General features: G+C 43.4%; 1 protein-coding gene across 4 annotated transcripts in view; it reads left to right on the top strand.

The window, feature by feature from the left end:
* Positions 1-24426, top strand: part of MAPK8IP1 (mitogen-activated protein kinase 8 interacting protein 1) — an 89021-nt gene that overhangs the window by 15887 nt on the left and 48708 nt on the right. For 3 of the 4 annotated variants that reach the window (XM_053278237.1, XM_053278264.1, XM_053278253.1), the window contains exon 2: positions 19766-19871. In XM_053278237.1, the coding sequence (XP_053134212.1) occupies positions 19766-19871 (106 nt within the window). Of the gene's footprint in view, positions 1-2814; positions 2956-19765; positions 19872-24426 lie in introns of those variants that run through there. The other variant, XM_053278244.1, reaches the window with a different exon arrangement.

Raw genomic sequence — 24426 nt, 5'->3', positions numbered from 1 at the left:
CTTTCTGTGGTGGTATGTTAAAAGCATAATGCTCCATACAGTCTGGTCCTCAAAGCGCTGCATTGCCAGCAGTTCTGCCAAAGTGAATGGGGCATGTACCTTTTATAGTACTTCAAAAAGCAGACTGCCTCTCTTCTGGGGCAGCTCATTGTTGGTTAGCTCCAGCTGGCTTCTGTGGTTTAAATTAAACTCCTGGCAAAATGTCTTAATGAACATATATAGTTGTTGTTGTTGTTGTTGTTGTTGTTGTTGATCTCCACAAACATTCTTAAAAGCTTTAAATCACCTTGGTTTTGGAATTGTCCCAGGTTGAGATCCTTGAGCAAATTGCTTAGTCTCTAAGGGTATTCACATGCTTGCTTAGGAGGGTGGGGGGGGGGGGGAGGCTGAGAAACTGTACCTTTCCCCCAGGTGATCCAGTAAACACTGCTGGGAGCACAGAAGGTGCTCCCAGACGGTCTGCTGCTGCACCAGGCAGCGCAGAGCTCTGGAGGCTGGGATGATGCATCCCGACTTCTGGGTATCCCACAATGCACCACACTCTGAATGCAGTGCATTGGGGGATTCCCCCCGGCCACCCATCTCTGTGACTGTGGAGCCTGGGTTCAGGGAGCGCTCATGCCCTTAACTCAGGCTAAAAGCCGGGGTAGGTGGCGCTGCCCCACCGGGATCAGGTCTGATCCCGGCAGTTCTCACACAGAGCCTAAACCAGGCTGGGCTTCCCTAGGCTGAACAGATTCTCTGTGTGCCTGAGATCTGCTTCAGATGTGAGGTGTTGCACAGGGATTAGGAAGCTTTCCTCCTGCTATCCTTCCTGAAGCTCCATGTCATCCAGAGTAGAAATTGTGCATGTCTCCTCTCTTCCCCATCCTCCCTCAGGGTGTTTCATAAATTCCCAATATGGGATTAGCTTGTTTATCTCCCCCAGTGTTTTAGAGATCAGTGAATTATTTCAGATGATATGGAGAAACTGGAAGTGTGGTGCATGTGTTTCCCTGTGCTGACCCATCAGAGGCTGTGTTCAGAACCCTGCATCATACTAATATGGCTAATGGTGCTTCAGTGCCCTGGAAGGTTATGGGTGATAAACACTTGAATAAAGACAATGGGGTTATTCACATGCACAGGCAAAATTGGGCTTGGAAAGCCCAGCCCAGTTTTGGCTGCATGTGTGAACCGCTGGGAATCATGCGGCTCTCCGCAGCAGCACAGAGGCAAACCCTGTTAGGTGCCCCTGCTGTTAGCCAGGGATTCGGGTGCAAGTACACCCGAAACCCGGGCTAATGGATTGCATGTCAGTGCCACACGGCTCCTTATGGCATCTACACATGAATAGCCTCCCGACCAGTGTCGGGAACCTCTCCATAATGCACCGCACACTCACATGGTGCATTATGGAAATTCCAGGGCCACCTGACCCCAGAAACCCACTGCTGCTGGCAGGAGCCAGCCATAATCTGGGCAAGCGATCCACCCAGGGATCGCAAGGGAGAGTGGATCGTCTGTGGGGGAGGTAAGTGTTTCAAGGCTCTCTCCCTTCGCCCTTTTGGAGCCCTTTCTCCGATCACGAGAAAGGGCTCTGTGGATCACTTAAAACTGTGATACTGTTTTAAGTCCACTTCAAATTGAAATGGCTGCCACATGCAGACTGTACGAAATTGTATCTGCATGGCAGCTGCTCCACACAGCAGTGAGGCCAGGGACAGTGGCCCATCATATAAATCAACTGCCACATGGTTGTCATCACACATGGAACTGCTTATTCCTATGAGCAGTTTGTGGTGGCATGGAGAAAGCTACACAGCCGCTGCCAGTCATGGTGAACTGCTGCAGATCTCCACATGAAGCAGCTGTCACTTAGCTGCAATTCCAAATGGCCCCTGGGTGGTGGCCATTTTGTGCGAAGAGGAGCTAAGCCTCTTGGGCAGACAGCCTTATAAAACAGCATATAGAGTCTTGCTAGGCCTGTTGTGGGTGGACGAAAGTTAGGTCAATCTAGAAAGGGGGAATGACCACATTTGGAGAACGAGCTATTCTCTGGTATCTCTCCTTTATCCTGAAATAATGTAGCCAATATGGCCGCTATCTCTGGTAGGTCAGGTTTACTGTCCCACCCAAGTACAAAGTGACCTGCGTATGACCCAAATCAACAAGGGTTGATAGCAGAAATATCCTGCAATTCCTTGCTTGTTTAGTCAGGGGCTGGCACCTCAGGGTAACAACCCTGAAGTAATTTTCTCTGGACCTTGATAGTATACTTCCTAACATACAATTAAGTATATTAGGAAGTATACCTTTCCTAGGTAAAGTCATATGTCCTGCGCTGGCCATGTTGAAACCTCTTATGTCATGCTATTACTCTCACTGGAGAAGAAAGATGGCTGGATCATCCTTCGGCACCTGGGAGCCCTGGCTCGGCAGAAAGGTTCCATGCAGCAGGCCTCTTGGGCAGAGGCATTGCAAGGTCAAGAGGAGGATGGCTTGGCAGAGCTTAGTGCCACTGATGTGGTAACTCGATTCCCCCTTTCCCCCCTTGACTGCAGATGATGTGGAGGGAGGGGAGCAGGCAGCAGGAGCTGCTACTGAGCAGGAGTCTGCCTGGCTAAGAAGAGCAGCAGACCAGGCAGAGTGCAGGGCTTGGCATCATCTCAGCCCAGAGAGGGTTATTTTTTTTCCCCCAAGACAGCTGATTCCATTTATTTTTAATGAGCTCCCTTAGATTGCGCAGTGAGAAGGAGAGAGCAGCGCAAACAGCAGCTTCTTCTGAGCTGGGACCCGCTGAGGAGACAGAACAGACACAACTCTGCTTTCCTCTCCTCTTTAGGGGAGGTCTCCTGTAATCTGCTGGCCCTGCCTCTCTTCCCCCTGACGGGGCTGCTCTTAAATGAAGCTTGAACTCAAAATGCAGTCAAGCACCGAGGAGGAGAGCTGGCTTGAGGATCAGTGGGAGAAATGGTAGGCAATTGGGGTGCTGGAGGGGTGGGTGGGTGAGTGGGCGGCAGATGGGGGATTCAGGCAGATCTTATGCACTTACAGAGGATTAAGAATGGCTTTGCTTGGCTTTGCTTATACTAGTTCATTCACTTACCTAGTACAATGCCTGGGGGAAATCCCCTTCTGCTTGTATGAGCAAGGTGTCTGCATAGCAGCTGTAGATCAGTGTGCAGACTTTAAAAAAAAATTCAGTCTGCAGACTTCATTGCAAACTTTATCTGCCACGAAATGCAGCTGGGCAGAGCAAGGAGACCAGATAATCAAAGCCTCTGCTAGTCCCTCTCCTTCGTGGCTGGCTTTTGCACCCCAAAGGGACTCTTCTGAATCTATTGCCAGAGTGAAATCATTGTCAAAGGAGGGGGCTTTCTTCTGTACTAGGAAGGAGGGTATGAATAAAAGAGAAGAGTAGGAATATGGACTCCATGGCGAATAAGTGCAGGGAGGGGGGTAGATATCCCAGTACTGTCAAGTGATTCTGTAAGTGTCTCTTCCTCTCACTGATGTTCTTATTGATCCATCAATAAGAGCAAGAGACACTTACAGCAGCTCTTGGCACCCAGGCCCAGAGCTGAAAGTGTGGGGCCCACTGCAGGAAGTAGTCTTCTACCTGCTAGCCTATCATATGGTGTCTGCTTCAGTTCCACCAAAAGAGAAGGTGTGGCAGTCCTGGGTCAGTCGGGAGCAAATTCAGTACTGCTGTGTGTTGAGAGGGACAAGTCAAAGGCTTTGAAGGACTTTACTGAAATGTTATGGGTGTTACAAATGCTGTGCCTGACTGTTGGGGTTGCTGTTCATTCATTAGTATCCCAGTAACCCAGATAGGTATTTGCATGCAATAGAATGAATATTAATCAAAGAGATCTCCTGACTCCTGTGACCTCTTTGGATCAGGACAGAGAATAATTAATGTTTTAGCAATCCATTGTTTAGCTGACCCTCTACCCCTTTCCTTCTCTTCCTTGCTCTTTTCCTCCATTTTAACCCCTTCGAAGTGTATAGATGGCATGTCTAATGTTTCTCCCCCTTGCCCATCTGCAGATGTGTCATTCTATTAGAGTCCAGCTTCAGAACCCTCCCTCTTTAACTCTAGCTGCCGGCAACAATCTCTTTAGCTCTGGAAATCTTTGGTTCCAACCCCACTGTGATAATGCAGTGAGCTGAGCAAGTGATGGGATGGGGGGAGCAGCAGGAGGCTATGGAGCTGGACTCCCTCCCTGGCATATTTTGTTGTCTTTACATGTAAAGCTGTACCAGACAGCCACAAATCAGAATGGCAACACCTTACGCTTGCTGTGGTTCCCTGTGTAACTGGTGATACCTCGTGGGCTAAGACGGAGGACAATTCTTACTTACTTCTGACCACTTCTAAAACCCTACCTTTCCTTGGAGCCTTTGGCATAACCCCCAATCCTCATAAGAGTGTGTGTGTGTGTGTGTGTGTGTGTGTAATTCACATCTCCTTCCCCCATTTAACCTGCCTCAATTTCTCTCCACTTCCTCTGTAGTCTCCCTTGTGTCCATACCAGGAGTGTTAAAACTCTTGGGGCAGGGACCTCTCCTCTCATTCTTTGTAATGGATGGCACCATATTTACATAGCAAATAAAAAATAACACTCCTCTCACCCTTGAATGAGGAAGCCAAGAAGACTCTTCAGTGAAAATGACAGCTTCTTTTCTGAACCCTGCTCTGTGCAGCAGGCTTTGCTTCAACCAGCAACTAAGTGTTCTGAAAAATACTTGCCCTTGGCAAAATGTCCCCAAATGCTCCTCACCACTCTACTGTGAACTGATCTAGCAAGAGCCATTGGCTGCATATGGAGGGACTCAAGAAAACACTTTGGCTGGGTTTAAGAGGAAGGAATTAGAATCTATACTGATAATCTGTGAATGATTTACTCTTCCCTCTCTTGCTGTCCCCTTACTGCCTTTTTCTTATCTTTATGGGGAGCAGACAAGTTCACATGTCTGTCTGGTTTTTAATGCCATACACAGTGTCTTATATTCAGGATCTTTCCAGTGATGAGTGGGTAGGGAAAGGATATGTGCCTCGCCATATGGGGCACACATGAGAAAAACAATATATATATTTTAAAACCACTTCTGTGTCATTTTGGTAAATCTCTGTATATCTGGAAGCAACTGAGATATAATATAAATCTTAGAGGAAAAGGTATGTTCGGCAGGAGAGTCTTTTTGTGGCAAATTATTCTTGGAGACTTCCTCATTCTCTGCTTGCCTTGCCTTGCCTAGGCACCTGAGCAGTTACCCTTGCTGCCAAAAGCCATGGAAATATCCATCTTACAAGGATGCCTTTGCTTTTGTGTGTCTCATCTCAATAGTTGAATTTTGTCACTGCTTGTTAAGAGTGCTGTTCTGATACTGTTTAGCTCAAAGCCTGCTCTTCCACCCAAATTCTCATCACTAGATTCATCTCCATCCTTGATGAACACTGGTGGTTTGTGTGATGAAATAGCACTTAAAAACTTTGCTACAAATTTGGGTTGAGACTGCAGATACTTCTGAAGAGTTACAGCCAGACAGAGCATGTGTGTTTAATTCTGAAAAGTCTATGTTTCTGACATCTTAGATCAAGTTGCAGCCTAAAAAAAGTAAGGAACTAGAAACCTGGTTGTTTTTGCTACACTTTGTTGTATTGCAGGATATCAACTTTATGTCAGTGGTTTATTTTTCATTTTAAAAATGTTGTTTGAGGTATGTGGCCTTTCCCCCCCATTTTCAAAATGTACATTTCTAAGAGTCAAAGTGTTCTGTTTAGATAGAGGAGGAACTGTGAGAAAGAATATTCCATACAGAAAAGGGAAGGATATAGAGTTGGTTCTTACTGTGAACTGGGCATAGATACAATCATGAAGGTGGTGTAGTGAGGGGAGGGGCATGAATGTCCACAGGAAGAGAATGAGAGGCTGCTTACCACCTTCAGAATTTGGAATTTACCCCCCTCCCCCCCAAAAAAGTATAGAAAATTAGGAAGCTCTAGTACTCCATAGCAGGAGGTCCAGAGAGACCTCAGAGACCATTCCTAGTGAGAGAATAGTAGCAGGCTCCAGCTGCCAGACTTGATCTTCCTTTACTCTTCTGGAATATGGCCTGGACCAACAGCTAGTCTCGTCTCAGTTTTCAGACAAATGCTGCTTATCCTGCTCTGACTGCTTCTGACTGGCTCCTGCAAATTTTACAAGATTGTGAAATCTTGTAAACCTCAAATACAAATAAATACATGGTTGGACATATGTGTATACAAGCTTTCTTAATCATAATACACTACAATTTATTGTTTGTAGTAGAAGTTTGATTGTCTTCTCTTCTACATTTGTTTTAATCTCATGCTGGTCGCTGACCGAAATAAAGAGATTTGATATTTCACTACAATTTAGCATCAATTTTATTTAAAATATTTATACCCCACCCCTCCAGTACATTACTGCTTGGGGCTGGTCACAACATTAATAAAATAGATTCAGTGTAGAATAAGACTAATAAAGTTAAAACAAGTTAAGAGACCAGGCTAAAACTACATTTGAAGTTACATTATTTTTTATAAAAGTTTCAAATTAAAAGTTAATAAAAAGCTAAAAACTGAGAACTATGAAAACTAAAGAAGCTACCAGATATAAGCAGCAGATAAAACATTAAATAGCCTCTTTAAAAAGTAGTGTTTAATCATTTTAAAAACAATTTTACCTTCATGGTAATGTGCAGGGGCGTAACTATAATAGGGCAAGGGGAGACAGTTGTCTGGGGGCCCACTGCCTTGAGGGGCCCCCCAGAGGAAAGTCACATGACTGACTCCCCCAGCTGTGCACCCGCCCGGGCTTCCTTAAGTTGTATTCAAAATTGATGTGAGTGTTAAGACCTGGAGCTACCAGAACAGCATGTCTTTCTCTAGTACCATTAAATGACTTGCATCGTCTACAATTTACAAAACCTTAAAAAAAATAATTTAGGATGATGTTCTATTGTGGCACATAGGAGATATATATATACACACACACACACACACATTTTACTCTGCTTTTGGTTACCACTATTCAGCCTCATTTACGATTTCTTTACTTCATGAGCTGAGCTTCAGTGACAGGGGGCCCATTTTAAAATCTTGTCTCTGGGACCACTCCAACCTTGCTACGCCCCTGGTAATGTGAATCCTTGCAATAATCCAGTCTAGGTTTCCTGGGTCAAATGTCTGTTTCTTCTCCTCCTGACTTGGGTCATGCCAAAGGCTCTTTCTCTCACCAGGATGCTCTGGCTTTAGACCTTCCTCCTTAGCAGAGATGGAGAGGGAAATTAGTATGGCAGCCATCCATTCATTTTATCTCCACTTTAGAAGCTTACCCAGGCACCAGGTATGTGTTGGAAATGGGAGAGAGAGAGCTGCTGGTGGTGACTGTTGTCTTTGAGAAAAAACAGAGGATCTCAGTTCTTCTAAATATGACCACTATATTTATCTGATGATGAAAGTCACTCTGTTCATGTTCAAAAGGTCATATTTATGTGACAGAACTATGGCGTTCAAATCAGATTTTAGTTCTAAGTCCCAACTCAAAATAACCCTTTTACAAAACAAATATTAGACACAGAATCTGGTAACTGCTATTTTTAGCCTGCTTTCTTAAAGTAAGCTTATGAGCTCACCCAGCATTCTGTGTGTGTCTGTAACTCCACCTATCAACTTCCCAAAGCCTGGACCAATATAAACCAAATTGAGTACAGTTGTAGGGACACACAGGGACACCTCGAGGGCATAGTTTGGTGATGTCATCCACCCCATTCAAGATGGCAGACACATGAACATTTGAGACAGAAGAGAGCTAATCTATCAAATACCTGACAGACTTGAACCAAATTTGCTACAACTGTAGGGACATATCAACAGCATGGTTTGTGAGAATATCATCCACCCCAATTCAGGATGGCAGGCACAAACATTTGAGGCCCAAGTTGTACCTGGATGGGTCAGGTGTGGCAGGAAGCACACAGGAAGCCATGGCAAAGTCAAACAAGCAGGAGGTCAGGAGCCAAAGATCAGTCCAGTAGGGGCAGGCAGATTTGAAGTCCAAAGACAGGCAAAGGATCAGAAACCAAAGATCAGTCCATTAGGAGCAGGCAGGGCTGAAGTCCAAAGACAGGCAAAGCATCAGAAGCAGGGAACACACATCCACAATGAAGCTGCTTCAGCAAATGGTGGAGGCAAACTGAGGCCTTAAATACAGTGCCAGCACTGCAGCCCCACCTGAGCCTGGAATGTCCTAAAGAGTTTGCACCCTATTTCTTAAGCACTGGCTGCAGCATAGCTGGGTGGCTGCTGGTGGGGACTGGGTGCTTTGGGTTCAGTTCATCTTCCAACTCAGAGGACACAGGCAAGGGTGTGTTGAGGGGATCAGCAGGTGCTGGCATTTCCATTGCCAGGGGTGAGGGCCCCTTGATGCTTGCCTTATCCTGTAAGTCAGAGTCAGGCTCAGGGGTCACAACCACTTCACCTCAAGAGCCCTTTGAGGTGTCAAGCTCAGGGGTCATGACCCCTTCATCCTGGGATTCCTCCGCGTTAGACTCGGGGTTCGTGACAGAAGTAGGCTAACATGTGAGCCACCTAACCAATTTAGACCAAATTTACTACAGCTGTAGGGACACAGGGACGCCTCAATGGCATAGTTTGTAATGATGTCATCCACCCCAATTCAAGATGGTGGAAACGTGAATGTGAGGCGCAAGTAGGCTAACTTGTGGACCGCCTAATTGATTTGGTACAGTTGTTGTGAGTGACACACAGGGACACCTCAATGGTGTAGTTTGTAATGATGTCATCTGCCCCAATTCAAGGTGGCCGACGTGTGAATGCTTGAGGTGCAAGTGAGCTAACTTGTGAATCACCTAACTGATTTGAACCAAATTTGGAAAAGTTTTAGGGACACATAGGGACATCTCAACATTAGTTTGTGGTGCCATCTGCCCCAATTCAAGATGGTGGATGCATGAACGTTTGAAACGCAAGTGGGCTAACTTGTGAACCACCTAACCAATTTGAACCAAATTTGCTACAGGTGTAGGGGAACATAGGGATGGCTCAAGGGCATCATTTGTAACAATGTCACCCACCCTGATTCAAGATGGCAGATGTGTGAATGGTTGAGGAACAAGTGGGCTAACTTGTGGACTACCTAAACAATTTGAACCAATATTGTAGTGAGTTGTAATGAGTGACACTTAGGGATACCTCAACAGCGTAGTGTATGATGATGTCATCTACCCCAATTCAAGATAGTGGATGTGTGAATGTTGAAGCTGAAGTGGGTTAACTGGTGAAGATGGTAATTATAAATTAAGATTATTGTGAAAGGAAAGGAGGCAGATTAGTTCTTACAAGCACAACTAGCTTTGTATCTCGAAAACTGAATTTTCAGAGCATGTTTTACTAGAAGCCATACTGAAAATAATGGGACTTACTTTTTTATTTATTTTCTTTAACATATTTATATATCACCCAAAATCTTTTGAGTAGACTGCACAGCTAGATCTCCTAATTTGCTTATCTGGCCCAATGAAATAACATTTTGAGACCTTTAGTACAAATGAACATAGGAACATAGGAAACTGCCATATACTGAGTCAGACCATTGGTCTATCTAGCTCAGTATTGTCTTCACAGACTGGCAGCGGCTTCTCCAAGGTTGCAGGCAGGAATCTCTTTCAGCCCTATCTTGGAGAAGCCAGGGAGGGAACCTGAAACCTACTGTTCTTCCCAGAGCGGCTTCATCCCCTGAGGGGAATAGCTTGCAGTGCTCACACATAAAGTCTCCCATTCAGTTGCAACCAGGGTAGACCCTGCTTAGCTATGGGGACAAGTCATGCTTGCTACCACAAGACCAGCTCTCCTCTTCTACTGATGTATAATTTATTAAACAAACAGCTTTGGAAATGTACCCTGACCAGATATAGAACCTTGTCAATAATGTTCACATAAGGCTCTTTATTCATCTCTAAGAACTTTTTCTACTGCCATCTTGAGTGAGACTAAAAGGTACTGTACTACAGACTAGACTAAATGATATTCCCTCTCTGTGGAGAAAGGAGCCGACTGCCCCAGAGCCCCACAATGCTGAGGATTCCCAATGTATTGTTGTCTGCTGATTCATTTTGGGGAGTGCAAGAGGAGGGTCCCAAACAATGCTTTGCCACAGCTCTGCTCTCTATCAGAAACATCTGTTTCCCCCATTTTAATTGAATCTAATTTGAGGAAGGAGTTATGTGCAACTTCAGAGCTCACTCTCTACATACATTGTGATTAAAATGTTTTACTTTCCTTAGGGTTTTTTTGGTTGTGGTTGTTGTTGTTGTTGTTGTTGTTTGCTTTTGGCTATTTTTCAAAGACATAATCTTGGCATGTTCCATTTTTGTAGCAGCTTTATATATTTCCCATTTGACCACATTTCTTAATGTATAGGGGATAGTTAAAAGAATGGTAAAATAGTGGTTTATTCTTCTCTTTCAAAACAGAGGGACGTTACTCTGTGCTTTGTTAGAGAAGATTTCTATAATGGAGTGGGGTGAAGCTTGGCTTGGATATTCAGTAGTGAGGGAAATGCACTCTGCACATACAGTATACAGAGGCACTTCCCAGCCTGAAGGCTTCCAGGCAATGCTAGTGCTGCTAGTGATTTGGTCGATGCGATTCCTGAAGTGGGGTGGGGATGGCTGTAAAGTTTTACTGAATGGAATCTGGCGTGTCCAAAAGCACGCACAGACACAAGAAAAATATGCACAAGAAGGGACAAGAAAAATATGTTGAAGTGATGCATGCCTGAGGAGATATGCTAGACTACTGCTATCCCCACAACACGCCATACACAAATCTCCCCTGCTCCAATCTCACCCACTATCCTGTCTGCCCACGCCCCTTACCTGGCAGTAGCTTCCACAGCTCATCCTTCTCTCACTAGGTGAGTTGGGTTGGGGAGGGGGTGTGGGTCAGGCCTGTTTATTCAGTTATATAGCCCCCCCCCTGCTTTTTACAAAGAATTAGAATTACAATAGACACTTATATAACACTTCATCTGAAGAAATGAGAGCCCTATTTTTCCTCTATGGTGGGAAAACATCATATATGCTTCTTCAGTATCAACCACGCCACCCATTGAGATGATCAGCAGAGGTTCATCTGCAGTTGCCACTGGCTTGTCTGGTGGCTACTCAGGGACAGGCCTTCTCTACTGCTTCCCCGAGGCTTTGGAACACACTTCCGGCTTAAATAAGAGCCTCCCCATCTCTTACAACCTTTAAAAAGGCAGTCAAGATGCATTTGTTCACCCAGGCTTTTAATTAGATATTGTTTTAATTGTGTTTTAAATAGTTTTAATATTTTAAATGTAATGTTTTAATCTTTCTATCTGTTTTTATTGTTTTGTTGTAAACCTCCCAGACACTTGCATTTTGACTGCCACATACACTTGTGCAATTGGTATCTGATACTTCAAAACTCAGAGAAATTCAGTATCCAAAGAGCCTTTTAGGTGCAGAGTTAAGGTATAATATTAAGGTACAGATCAGGAAGTGGAGATCCCTGGATCAAATCCAGTCCCTAAGGTTACCACCTGTCCCTCTCATTGTCCATTTTAGGAAGGAAGGTTATGGATGGAGGTGGGGGTGGTTAGGAATAGCATTTGTAGTAATAGGAACCCACAGATGTTCAGTTTGAGAGATGAGAGCTGGGATCTTGGCCCTCTCATCCTGATTGATTCCATTCTCAGAGTGGACTCCAAGGGAATCTAGTTGTTGTCCAAAGTTTTAGTACAACTGAAATGCCAAAATGAAAGGAAATTCAAGGACATTGAGCAATTCCTGCCCTCAGTAGCCAACTCTGCCTTGTAATATGACAGAGCAAGCCCAATCAAAGCCTGTACAAAACTGAGAGCAATTGTCTACCTAAGAACCATGGGGAAATGTGAAAATAAGATGTTTATTTATTAACTGGTTTTTAAATAGCATCTTTTGTCCCTGGTGATTTACAAATATTAAATCTATTATATATTTTGAAGAATTTGTTTGTGGGTATGTTTGTGGAAAAGGAAGTAACACTTCCCAAATTACCTACAGATACCAAATTTAACATACACCATCCTACCACTTCAATTAACTGAACAAATTACTTTTTACACCAGAATGTGCTGGGGAAAAGGTTTTAATTTTTTTCCTTAATTTTTAGAAGTAATTCTGAATATAATCCTCAGATTTTAAGTGCTATTGTTCTCAACAGCATTTAAACACTCAGTTATCAGTTCAGAATTCAAAAATGGCATCATGCCCAAGAAGATCTTTCTCAGAATCAAATTTACAGTAATTCATATTTACCATATGTGGTAATTGTTCAATAAAATGAATAATTGTTGAAGTTTAAAAATTACATTTCAGTCCTACATTGAAATCAATTTCAAACTGTTCTTTTACTTCCCTCTTGCAAGCACATGAATTAAACAATTCTGTTACATATATTGAATTTCTTGAACTTTCCTAAAGGTGTAATCTTTTCAAAAGGGCTTTGCCCAGTCAATTATGTGGCTCACCTGCTAGTATATAATAAAACAGCAGGGGGGGGAATCAAAATAGCAGTTTGCAGTTGGTCACTTTCTCTTTGGCAGTGATGCTCCTAATGGAAGAAGCCCTCCTCTAGGGCTGATGATGATTACTGCCACTGCTCTCCCTCAATGTTTCTCCTCCTGGAAGCCTGCAGTGGGCACCAAAAAGTAGCTCCTTGTCTAATAGTTGGTGATCACATGTTCAAATATCCTCCCAGGTTGTGGCTATCTCCTCCCGCTGTCAATCCCCACTGCAACCACTCTCCCCATCAGTGGCAGTGCTGCTAAGGGAGGCAGATGGGAGAAGTTTCTGTTGTTCTCTCCTGGGGTGTGACTAAATTCCCTGCCACCTCAGTCTCTTGTTCTCTTGCTCTCTTTCTTCTCTGCAGCAACAGTGATGCTCTTGAGGCTAGATGTGAGACACCCACCCCAGACAACTGTATGCAAAAGGCAGTTGCCTGGCTGGTGTGCTCTGTACTCCTTTCTGCTGGGGCTAGAGATATTTACTGTTCTGTGGCCAAAGCAGGGAGGAGCCAGATGCTCTTTTGCTTGTGGTGCCATCCGTTGGTATGTATGCTAATCCAGCTAAAATAATTGAATCTTAAATGTTTGTACAAGGAGAAGGAAATAGGAAAGACACTTGACCATCAGTGGTGACTCTAGTATTATTATGTTGGCTGAAGACTGTACCCCTGCTTCATAAGAAGAACCCCGTTGAATCAGACTAAAAGACCATCAGTCTAGTATTGTTTCCTACAGCCAACTGGATGCTTCTGAGAAGTCCACAAGCAGGATAGTTTATTTTATTTATTTATTTATTTATTTGGTTTATATACCACCCATCCTAATGTGGCTCATGGCAGTTTACATTAAAATAAATAACAATTAAAAATCAAAAACCATTTAAAAGCAGATTAAAATTGAAAATAAATATTAAAAGCCAGGCTAAAAAGATGGGTCTTTAAGGCTTTTCTGAAGGCCTCCCAGGAAGACTGTCCTCTCATATCCACAGGGAGTGTGTTCCACCACCTATTGGCAACAACAGAAGGTCTGATCCCAAGTCACCACCAGTTGAACTGGTAGCACCTGAAGACGGACCCCTCCTGATGATCCTAATGAGCGGTGGGGATCTTGTAGAAAAAGGTGCTCTCTCAGGTAACCGGGACCTAAGCTATTCAGGGCTTTAAAGGAAATAACCAGCACTTTGTACTTTGCCTGGAAACATATTGGCAACCAGTGCAACTGTTTAAGAACAGGCATAATATGGTCTCTCCGGGATACCCCAGAGACCAATCTGGTCACTGTGTTTTTAACTAACTGAAGTTTCTGAACTACGTACAAAGCCAGCCCTACATAGAACGCATTGCAGTAGTCAAACCTGGAGGTTACCAACTGGTGTACCACTGTTTTCAGGTCATTCTCCTCAAGGAATGGCAGAGTTGTCGGATCAATTGCAGATGGTAAAAAGCGCTCCTGGCCACAGCCTCAACATGAGGCAGGATGAGACCCGGGACCAAGAGTGCTCCCAAGCTATGGACTTGTTCTTTCTGGGGAAGTGTAAATCCATCCAGAACAGGAAGTTCTATCCCATCTTGCAGATTACGACCCCCAACAACAAGCACCTCCATCTTGCTTGGATTCAGCTTCAATTTATTATCCCTCATCCAGCCCATTACTGCCTGTGGGCAGCATTTAATGCCATTTCCTGATATTGATGACAAGGAGAAATAAATTTGGGTGTCATCAGCATATTGACAACACCCAGCACCAAATCCCCTGTTGACCTCACCCAGTGGTTTTATGGAGCCCTGAGGGACTCTATATAGTAGCTCCCATTTAGAAGAGCAATTGTCACCAAGCACCACCATCTGAAAACTACCTGAGACATAGGAGCGGAACCCCTGTAAAACAGTGCCTCCTATCCCCAAATCCCTCAGGCAATCCAAAAGGATACCATGGCTGATGGTACCAAAAGCCACAGAGAGATCCAAGAGAACCAGCAGAGTCACACTCCCTCTGTTCATTCCATGGAGGAGGCCATCTATCAGGCCAACCAAGGCCATCTCAACCCCATAGCCTGCTCTGAAGCCAATTTGTAATGGGTCAAGATAATCAGTTTCCTCCTAGACTGCTTGCAGCTGATCAGCCACCACCCTCTCAATCAGCTTTCCTTACCATGGGTAATTATCCATCACTAGGGGATCATCCATCATCTGGGGATCCTATAATAATCTATCACCAGGGGATCCAGAGTGGGCTTCTTAAGAAGGGGGTCTAAATACCACCTTCATCAAACAAGGTGGCATCCTGCCCTCCCTCAGTGAGGTATTAATGATATCAACTAGGCCAGCTCCAACAACCTCCCTACAAGATGATATCAGTGACGTTGAACAAGGATCCAAAGAACAGGTGGTAGGCTGTACTGCTCCAAGCAGTTTGTCCTCATCCTCAGGAATCAGAAACTGAAACTGATCCAATTTAATCTCGCAAGCGGGATTTCTGGACACCTCTTTAACTGGCCCCGCAGAAATATTGGAGTTCAGAGAAGCCCAAATGTGAAAATTTTATTTGCAAAGATCTCAACAACTATGGGCTTATCCCAATGAGTCCTAGGACCTATACATGTTGCTGGTCACACACTGGATTTGGTCTTTTGCTCGGATCAGGAGGGTGTTCTGTGGGTGCTTCACAGTAAGACATTGTTTCCAGAAACAGATTTTAAACAGAAGGGGCTTGAGTTAAACTCCAAACAATCTGGAACAGCTCTGCTGGACAAGAACTTGCAGACACAATACACACAGAATAAAATTGCTTCCTTGCTGCGCCTGTTGCCATAGCACAGGCCCTCAAATGGTCTCTATGCTGTGTCTTATCAAATTCAAGATGAATCCTCCTCCATTTGTGGTCCAGTCATCTAGCTTGCCACTTCAGCTCTCATAGCTCTTCCGTATACCATGGAACTAATTTTGAAGCAGGTCAGAGAGGACGCTTAAGAGAGATTGTGTCTGCTGCCCTGGTAAGTTCCCTGTTCCAGGTATCCACCAGGGCATCAACAGAATCACCAACAAAACCAACTCCAAAACCCTCCAAGGCCCTTTTGAATCCTACTGGATCCAACAGCCTTCTCAGGCAGACTATTCTAATTGGTCCACCACCCCTGCAGGGGTCAGACGTGTCACAGCCTTAACCAGGAAGTGGTCTGTCCATGACAATGAGGAAACTACAGGAGACCCCACCCATGGAACACTCCCCTGATCGAAGCAAAAGACCAAATCCAGTGTGTGACCGGCAACATGTATATGTCCGGTTGTCATGGCCGCTATGAACTCCTGAGCAGCGCCAGACAAGCCAGTCCCAAAGTGGACGTTGAAATCACCCAGCACCAAAAGCCTGGGCAGCTCCAACACCAACTTGGCAACCAGCTCCATCTGCTCAGTTAGGAAGTCTGTTAGACAGCGGGTGGACAGTACACCAACAGAATCCGCAATCTATCCTGCGTCCCCAACCTAAGCTACATACACTCAGTATAAGTCAATTCTTTCACTGAGATCCTGTTAGACAGATGTTATTCTTATAGACCACAGCCACTCCACCATCCCCACCCACTTCTCCTAACCTGCTCAACAATAGAGTACCCTGGGAGAAGACACTGGGCCCACACAGGAGCACTAGCCTCTCCCAACCAGGTCTCAAGTTATACAAGCCAGGTCAGCTCCTTCATTCATGATCAAATCATGGATGATTTTGATCTTATTTTGAACTGATCTGGCATTACAAAGGAGCATGGTTAAGTTCAATGGGGAGTTGGAACTACTCCCTGAGGCCTGATAGCTGACAGGGCAGCTAGAAGGGAACAGGGGCGTATCTAGGGTGGGGCAGGCAGGGCACGTGCCCCAGGCGCCACTTGAAGGGGGGCGCCATTTCTTAGAATTAAAATTTTTTTTAAAAAGGCCACCAAAAACAAAATGGCCACTGGGCATGCTCAAATGGCCTCTATGAGGCCTTAGGCCAGGCCAGGCCTCACAGAGGCCATTTGAGCAAGCGTGGTGGCCATTTTGTTTTCAGCAGCCATTTTTAAAAAAAAATTAAAAATGACCATCGCACATGCTCAAATGGTGCCTGTGAGGCCCTAGAGGACAGTGGGAGGAGGGGAAAACTTTGCAGACCCCCCACAGCCTTTAGGAAGTCCCCCGAAGGGGCTACAGGTAATTATTTTTTTAAAAAAATTAATATAATATGTCACTGTACACATATTCAGATTGGCACTATGTACAGAGAATCAGAGCTTGTGAATACTGAGCTGAAGTTTATGAGCTAAGATTGTATTCATTTGCTCTTACTTTGCTTCTTGTGATAAGTGAGTTAAATGTGATGTCTTACTAATATGGCTATTAATGTGAGTTTGTCTTTGAATCAGTGTGAAATCCTTAGTATTAAGGCCCACTGGGAGTTTCTTGCTCTTTCTCTCATTTTAACTGTCTTTCTGAAATACTAGAATATATTCCAATCAGTGACACAGTTTACTCTGCATATCCTTTAATTATTTTCAGAGTATCTGGGAAAAGTCAAATTCTCCATTTATTTTTAAAACTTATGTAATCGTGATGCTACAATGCATAGCAGAGAATTAGACAGGCACTTCTATTTAGTGTTTCCAAGTACACCTCTGCAGAATATTTGGGTATTTCATGAGCCCCAGCTCATTTTGTAGTTTTGTAATTTGTAGTTTTCCAGCATTTTCTTGGTCTGGCTACTAAATAAACACATTCAAAACTTCTAAATAGTTTTTGAAATATTAAAAGATTAATGAGCTTGACTTGTATTTTTCAGCTGATATTATGGTAAAGTTATCTGAAAGATGGGTGTCAGATGTTTGGACAGGGGGCGCAATTTCAGTGCTTGCTCTAGGCGTTATTTTCCCTAGATATGCCTCTGGAAGGGAAAACACTATTTATGTTACTGGACTCCCTTCCCCTATAACGGCCTGCTGGCCTGTCAATGCCCGATTCTCTATTTCCCACCACTACTGAAATAGCTGTCCAATCTCATCGAACACGCCCCTTGCTGCATCTTGAGAAACAGACATAGATGAAACATCAGTCGAAGCTGATAAAAAGCACTCCTGACCACTGCCTCAACCAGAGATACCAGAGAGAGGTTTGGATCCAGAAGTATTCCCAGACTATGAAGCCAATAGCTCTTCCAATAGCAATTGGCCAGTGTTCCCAGGTGGTTCAGCAACACTTATTTCTCACACCAAGTCCTTGTCACCACTTAGAATTAAGTCCAGAGTTGCCTGCCCTCTGGTTGAGTCATCATCAATTTTATTACAGCCATTGGCCAGCAGCTCTGGTTGAGTCCATGAACAACAGTTCTAAGGCACAGTCATTTAGGATACCTAGACATTTTGTCTGTTTGTTGTGACCCACACCCATTACTACAACACTTCCCTTTTAAAAACTCTATTTTAATAAAACAACCCAAACAAATAAAAACAAAATGTTTGATAGATGACAATCTACAACATCAAAATCATTCCTAAACAAATACATCTTTCCAAGCTTGAATAAACTGAATTGATCCGTTACTTCCATAATTCTTATGATTTAAGAATAATAATAGATCATGCCAAATTCTGAAAAAAGATACAGATGGAATTATGCCTTTTCAAATACTTAAAAAAATAAGTTAGTTTTTCAGCTGTTGCTATATACCAAGGTTTATTATACCAGTCCTCTAATGATAACACTCCTTCTTTCCAATTTTTAGCTATGATCAATCTGGCTGCTATTAATATAAGATAATAACTCATTAGATTTCAATAACGCTTTAATTTTTAATTTGTTAATTTCTAAATGAGAAGGTACTAAGGCTCTGCTTTTTCTGGAAACCATGTTCATGCCTTCTCACATGGAAGCCATTTTCCCTATCCATGGATGTGTATAAAAGAGCTGGTGTTTCTGAGAGAGGAGGCCATGGCACTCTGCAATTATTTAAAGGCCCTTCTAGCTCCAGGTCACCAGCTGCTACTGAGTTTTGTACTAAACCACCACTGCCACTATCATTATCATGTACAAGGTCCATGTGCATTTGAAACTTGTATATCTTGCCAAAGAAGATGCTCATGTTTTCCTTTTAATGCTGTCTAGAGACATGAATATGTGTGGCTCTAAGGAACTGGTCATTTCTGTTCTCCTGTTTAAGACACAGGATCAACCACCATGTTCAGGATTAGAAAAGCCTTAGATAATTATGTCATAGCAGGGGGATACGTTTGTTGCAGGATAAAGTCCTCTGGAACCTTGCCCTTCTGTTTGATTCAGCCACTTGTGTTCATCCTTCTATCACATGGATAGAGAATGGGGCATCTTACCAGAACCAAAGAGGATTAGACAGAGTTCCCGCAATTATACTTGTTGTCTGACTGAATGAAGTCAAATGCAGCAAGGATGCATGCTCAGAATAAGCTTTTTATTTCGTGATCACGAAAGACGAAGTGCAAGCCAGAGAATCTGGCTGATACTGCGCATTGAAGCTGCGCAGTTGACCAGTTTATATAGGTTTCAGCAAACAAGCATATCAGTAAAGCAATTAATACATGTCATTGGTAATTAAACATACACATTCCAGAGGTGCTATTTAGAGCCTGGGAAGATGAGTTACTACTTGGCCTTTCTGATAACCTTACTCCCTATCAGTATCTGGTGCCAGGGATGTCTATTTTTGCTTGAGTGAGGGATTTGGCTAATGGACTAGTTGTATACCTGTGTTATCTATCTCCCGACAGGTTCTGGCATTTGTTAATTTCTGGCCTCCTATCTCACATTCTTGAGAGGGGCCCCACATTCCTGGTTTGAACACTTTTCCTGACTCAAACAATTTTCTTTATTTCAAGCCTAGTGGCTCTATATTCTGTTAGGGACATGAACCAAACTAACGTTTTACACTTATTTGATACACTTTTATAAGCTTGGATTAAACAATTCGATATCACGTTGGAGCTCCTCCTCTGTGGTTTACACAATATAATTAATTCAGCTCAGCATGTTATCTTATGGTTGAAAAATGAGGGATATAACATTGCCGCAAGCAACTGTGTGTGTGTGTGTGTGTGTGTGTATGTGTATGTGTTTTCTTGTTGGCAAGTGTTTAATGGATAACCTCATGGCCTTTGCCTTAATTAGGCTCACCCATGACATTAGCCTGGAAGAATTTGAGGATGAAGATCTCTCTGAAATCACTGATGAGTGTGGAATCAGCCTGCATTGTAAGGACAGTTTGGCTTCACGGGTAAGAACAACAGTGCTTCCTTAATTATTGCTTAATTATTATTATTCCTTAATTATAATTATTGCTTAATTATTATTATCAAACAATATTCTTCCCTCCCAAGAGGCAGGGAAGGTAAGACCACTGATGTCCTTTCCAGACAAACAGGGTCCAGCCATACCCTTCCTCACAGGATCTTCTTAGGAGCCTCCTTCCATCCCCTCACCCTCCTCCTTGGTTTGCACTCACTTGAATAGGCTGTCAGCAGTCTTGGCCTCTCAAAGGTGCTTTTGTGGCCTGACCAAGAAGAAAGTAGCTTTGTTCTGAAGATTGGGGAAACTTAGGAGACAATTGTATTCATTTCCTATATGTCTGAAAGAATGTCTTTTAAAAAAAAAGTGTTAGGGTTTGGAGTTTTGTTTTATTTTGAGATTTGGGTACTACAACATGCTTAGACAGCAGATGATGCCTGCATACACTTGCCTCTGTCTGTATTATTTGTATGAAGGAGTGCAGCCTTCCCTATGCTGTGCTCAGTCAGCCTGAGGCAACATTACAGCAATGTACTCTGTCTAGATTGCACCTGGGGAGTACCCAAGCCTGAAGCGCATGCAGGTGTCATTGCCATGGTATATTTATTAAGCAAACATTCATGCACACTGTACTTTTCATGCTGTAGACCAGGAATGATTCCCGGCGGCAGATGAAGAGGATAGCCTTGAGCCATCCTGTTTTCACAGAGTATGAGCCATCCATACTCTGTGTTTTCAACCAGAGAGGAACTTTCCTGAGTGTGTCTGAGATCCAGGAACACTTAAACAAAGGACACTCAGCAATATTCTTGTATGGAGGGTACAGGATGGAGAGAAGAGAGTTTGTTAAGCAGAATGGGATCTGTGTCATCCCCAGATACAAAAATCTAGCTTCAACTTACCTCTTGGTTGATGGAGCATAAGTTCTACATTGCAGCTTAGAACATAATGGATAGTTCTAATTTCCAGTGCTTTGTTTTTAATATTAGAGTTGCTAGGGCTTAAGCCTACCTGACAACTAAATATTTTCACCTGGAAGCCCTTCTCCCTAATCTCATGTGCAAAATGTTTGTGGTTAATCAGTCATGACGAATGCACTCAGCACATGTTAAAAGGTATTCTCATTTATTTTTACTTCACATGCTCTAGAGCTGAACATTGAAACCAGAGAAAGTCGCATCAGCCCACATGCAAAATAACATGTTAGGGGCTCCTGGGAGAGGCGTAAACAACAGTATCTCTAGCACTGTAGGGCCAAGAGGAAGCAAGTGCTACCAAATAAAGCACTTGTGGTTCACCTTAGGTGGCGCAGCAGGGAAATGCTTGACTAACAAGCAGAAGGTTGCCGGTTCAAATCCCTGCTGGTACTATATCAGGCTGAAACAGCAATTTAGGAAGATGCTGAAAGGCATCATCTCATACTGCTTGGGAGGAGGCAATGGTAAACTCCTCCTGTATTCTACCAAAGAGAACCACAAGTCTCTGTGGGTGCCAGGAGTCGAAATTGACTTGGCACACTTTACCTTTTAACTGGAGTTAGTATTGTACCATATACTTCTGTATTACAAGGGAAGAAAATTATGCTGGCTTTAAGTGATCCAAAAAACTATTTCAGCCTCAGGGTCCCAGTCTTGTTGCCTTGCTTGTGCCAGATCATTCAGGTTACTAAAACATTAAGGAGCTTACAAATAAGGGAAATACATAAAATAAATTTGTGGGGGGTTTTCTTGGCACCTCTCCATTGACAAAAGTAAATCTCCCCCACCATCCTTAAATGTTACATGGAATGTTGAGGAAGGCTGGAAAAGGTTCAGACAGCAATTCGAGCTGCCTGTGTAATCCACAGGAGCTACTAAAATGAAGGAGTTTAAAACTGCATGGTTTTCAACAACAAAGGCAAAAGTGCAGAACGTTTATTATGGATTCCACCATGCTAGAGGGAAGGAAGCTGTGAAGATGTAAAGAAAAGCTTAGATTATCTTCTGTCACCAGAGGAAATGTGTTCTCTACAAATGATATAGGGAGGATTTTCAGACCCCAGCGGAAATGGAACGAATAGGGAACTTCCAGTTAACACCTCTGAACTATCTAGAATATGCTGGCCATAAAAGAGCCACAAGTTTTAAACCGAAGTAACAACAAGGCAAACAAGAAGTAAATAGTAAGAGAGTAAAGAATACACATCTGGAAAACCTTTTTTAAAAAAATGAAATTAATTTTAAAAGCAAATTCATTGATGTCACACCTAATCAAAGTATATGTTTCCTGTTGTGTATGTTGTGCATCCAGCCACTTTGCAAAGATGTATTGAATAGGCAGTTAAAGAAGAGAGATCCAGTGATCACAGGCACACACACAAAAATGCCTGGCACAAAGGGAAAATGGCTAAAATGTGAATTAATGGCTTCATATGTAACAGGCAAGATTTTCCCCCAAGGGGCACCACTTAATGGGGAAGAGAGATTCAGTGAATATAGAGTCTGACCAATCTACAGTAGTTTCAAAGAATCGCTGTAGAAATTTCAGTCAGTTCAGTGTGTTCCACATCAGAACACCAGCCAACCATCTCATTTGCGGAAATGATAGGGGCTAGCCTATAAATTTAAGAAACACGCTGGATGCTTAACTCATTGTGCTTGTGTCACTAGAGCGGAGGTCTTTGAGGTGATACTACCTAATAATGTTTCCCTTTAGCAACGAAGGAGGTAGTTGCTGTAGGTTCTGGTAGTGCATCTTTCTGCTTAGGTGTTGCAGACATATTAATTGTACCAGTCCCTGTATTTTTATTTATTTGTTTTTACATTTGTATTTCACTCTTCCTCCAAGGAGCTCAGAGTGGTATACAGGTGGACTTTGGTATCTGCGGATTCGCGTATCTGTGCTAGGGGGAAAGGCACTCAACCTTGGCATACGCAAATCAAAGAGGAAAAAACATGCCGACCTTGCGTATCCGTGGGTCAGAGGTGGCCAGAAATTACCGCGGAGGTCATTTCCAGCTGCCATTTTCTTTGACAGAGCCACAAAATGGCTCCTGTCTTTGTTAAAAAAACAGACAAGAAAATGCTGATTTCTGGCCAATTTCTGGCCAATTTGGGGGCACAGCACGACTCAGAAGGAGCAGCAGAGCACAGTAAAAAGATCCCGCCAGCGGAAATCAGTTTATTTCCAGCCATTTCCAGCCAACTGGGAATCTAACCCCCGCAATCACATAGCCCCCAATGACTAGATAGTTGAGGTTCCCACCATATCCATGGCTGCAGCCCAGAATGGACCCCCCGTGAATACTGAGGTACTCCTGTACATGGTTATTGTTATCCTCACAACAACCCTGTGAGGTAAGTTAGGCTGAGAGATAAGCGACTGGCCTAAGGTCACCCAGTGGATTTCATGGCTGAATGGGGATTTGAACTCAAGTCTCCCCAATCTTAGTCCAGCACTCTAACCACTACACCCCACAGGCTCTCTTTAAAAGCTTTAAAGCAATGGTTCCCAACCTTTTCCTTTATGTGGACCACTAAATCATTATCAAAAGGTTTTGCAGACCACCATGTAAGCAAGCCATTTTAAACATTTCAAACAAACTATGGCTAATAAGAGTCAAATCAAGGCGTATTAAAAACACAGCTATTTCTAATAATTTATTTTGTTACTATTACACAAGAATGTTTGTGAAGTACATTACATTGCAAATAATAATGTAACGTTGTATATGATACACAAGAAATACACTAGATCATATTATTACTGTATTTTTTTCTTCCTGTGGATTACCTGCAGTACCCTCGCAGACTACAAGCTGGGAGACCCTGCTCTAAAGTAGCAAGAAAGAATGCAGCCTCATGAGGGAGGAGAGCTAGTCTTGTGGTAGCAAGAATGTCTTGTCCCCTTTCCTAAGCAGGATCTGCCCTGGTTGCATAAGAAAGGGAGACTAGAAGTGTGAGCACTGTAAGATATTCCCCTTAAGGGATGGGGCCGCTCTTGGAAGAACAGAAGGTTCCAAGTTCCCTCCCTGGCATCTCCAAAGTAGGGCTGAGCAAGATTCCTACCTACAACCTTGGAGAAGCTGCTGCCAGTCTGTGCAGACAATGCTGAGTTAGATGGACCAATGGTCTGACTCGGTAAATGGCAGCTTCCTGTGTTTCTATTTTCCTATGAGCTGGTGCTGCTGTGAGCTAAAATTTCTTATTTGTTGCAGCAACAGCTGAGGAGGTAACAACCTACCCTGTGCAGTAGGATGTCCAGTCACTGCACTTCCTTTGTTGTTACCACGGAGCTTTGAAGGGAAAGGGCATGGTTTCTGTACTGATAACCCTAGAGGGGAAGGTATACGAAACAAGTGGACCATTTTTGCTGGCATGGTAGAGAAATCTTTGCAGTTTTGGCATTTCCAGGTGTCTGTCCATTAGAGTGAATTTATTGGCCATGGCATCACCTGGTGTTACTGATTTTTGATGGCAGTTTGAAACATTTTACATTATGTTTGGGGTAATTTCTAAAATGACAGGAGCTAGGAGGACTCAAGTTAGCTTAGCAAGCCTGTTCTC

Source organism: Hemicordylus capensis, chromosome 1 (genome assembly GCF_027244095.1).
Source record: "Hemicordylus capensis ecotype Gifberg chromosome 1, rHemCap1.1.pri, whole genome shotgun sequence".
Classification (NCBI taxonomy): domain Eukaryota; kingdom Metazoa; phylum Chordata; class Lepidosauria; order Squamata; family Cordylidae; genus Hemicordylus; species Hemicordylus capensis.
Note: the sequence above shows the minus strand (reverse complement) of the source record. Positions and strands in the feature narration are given on the sequence as shown.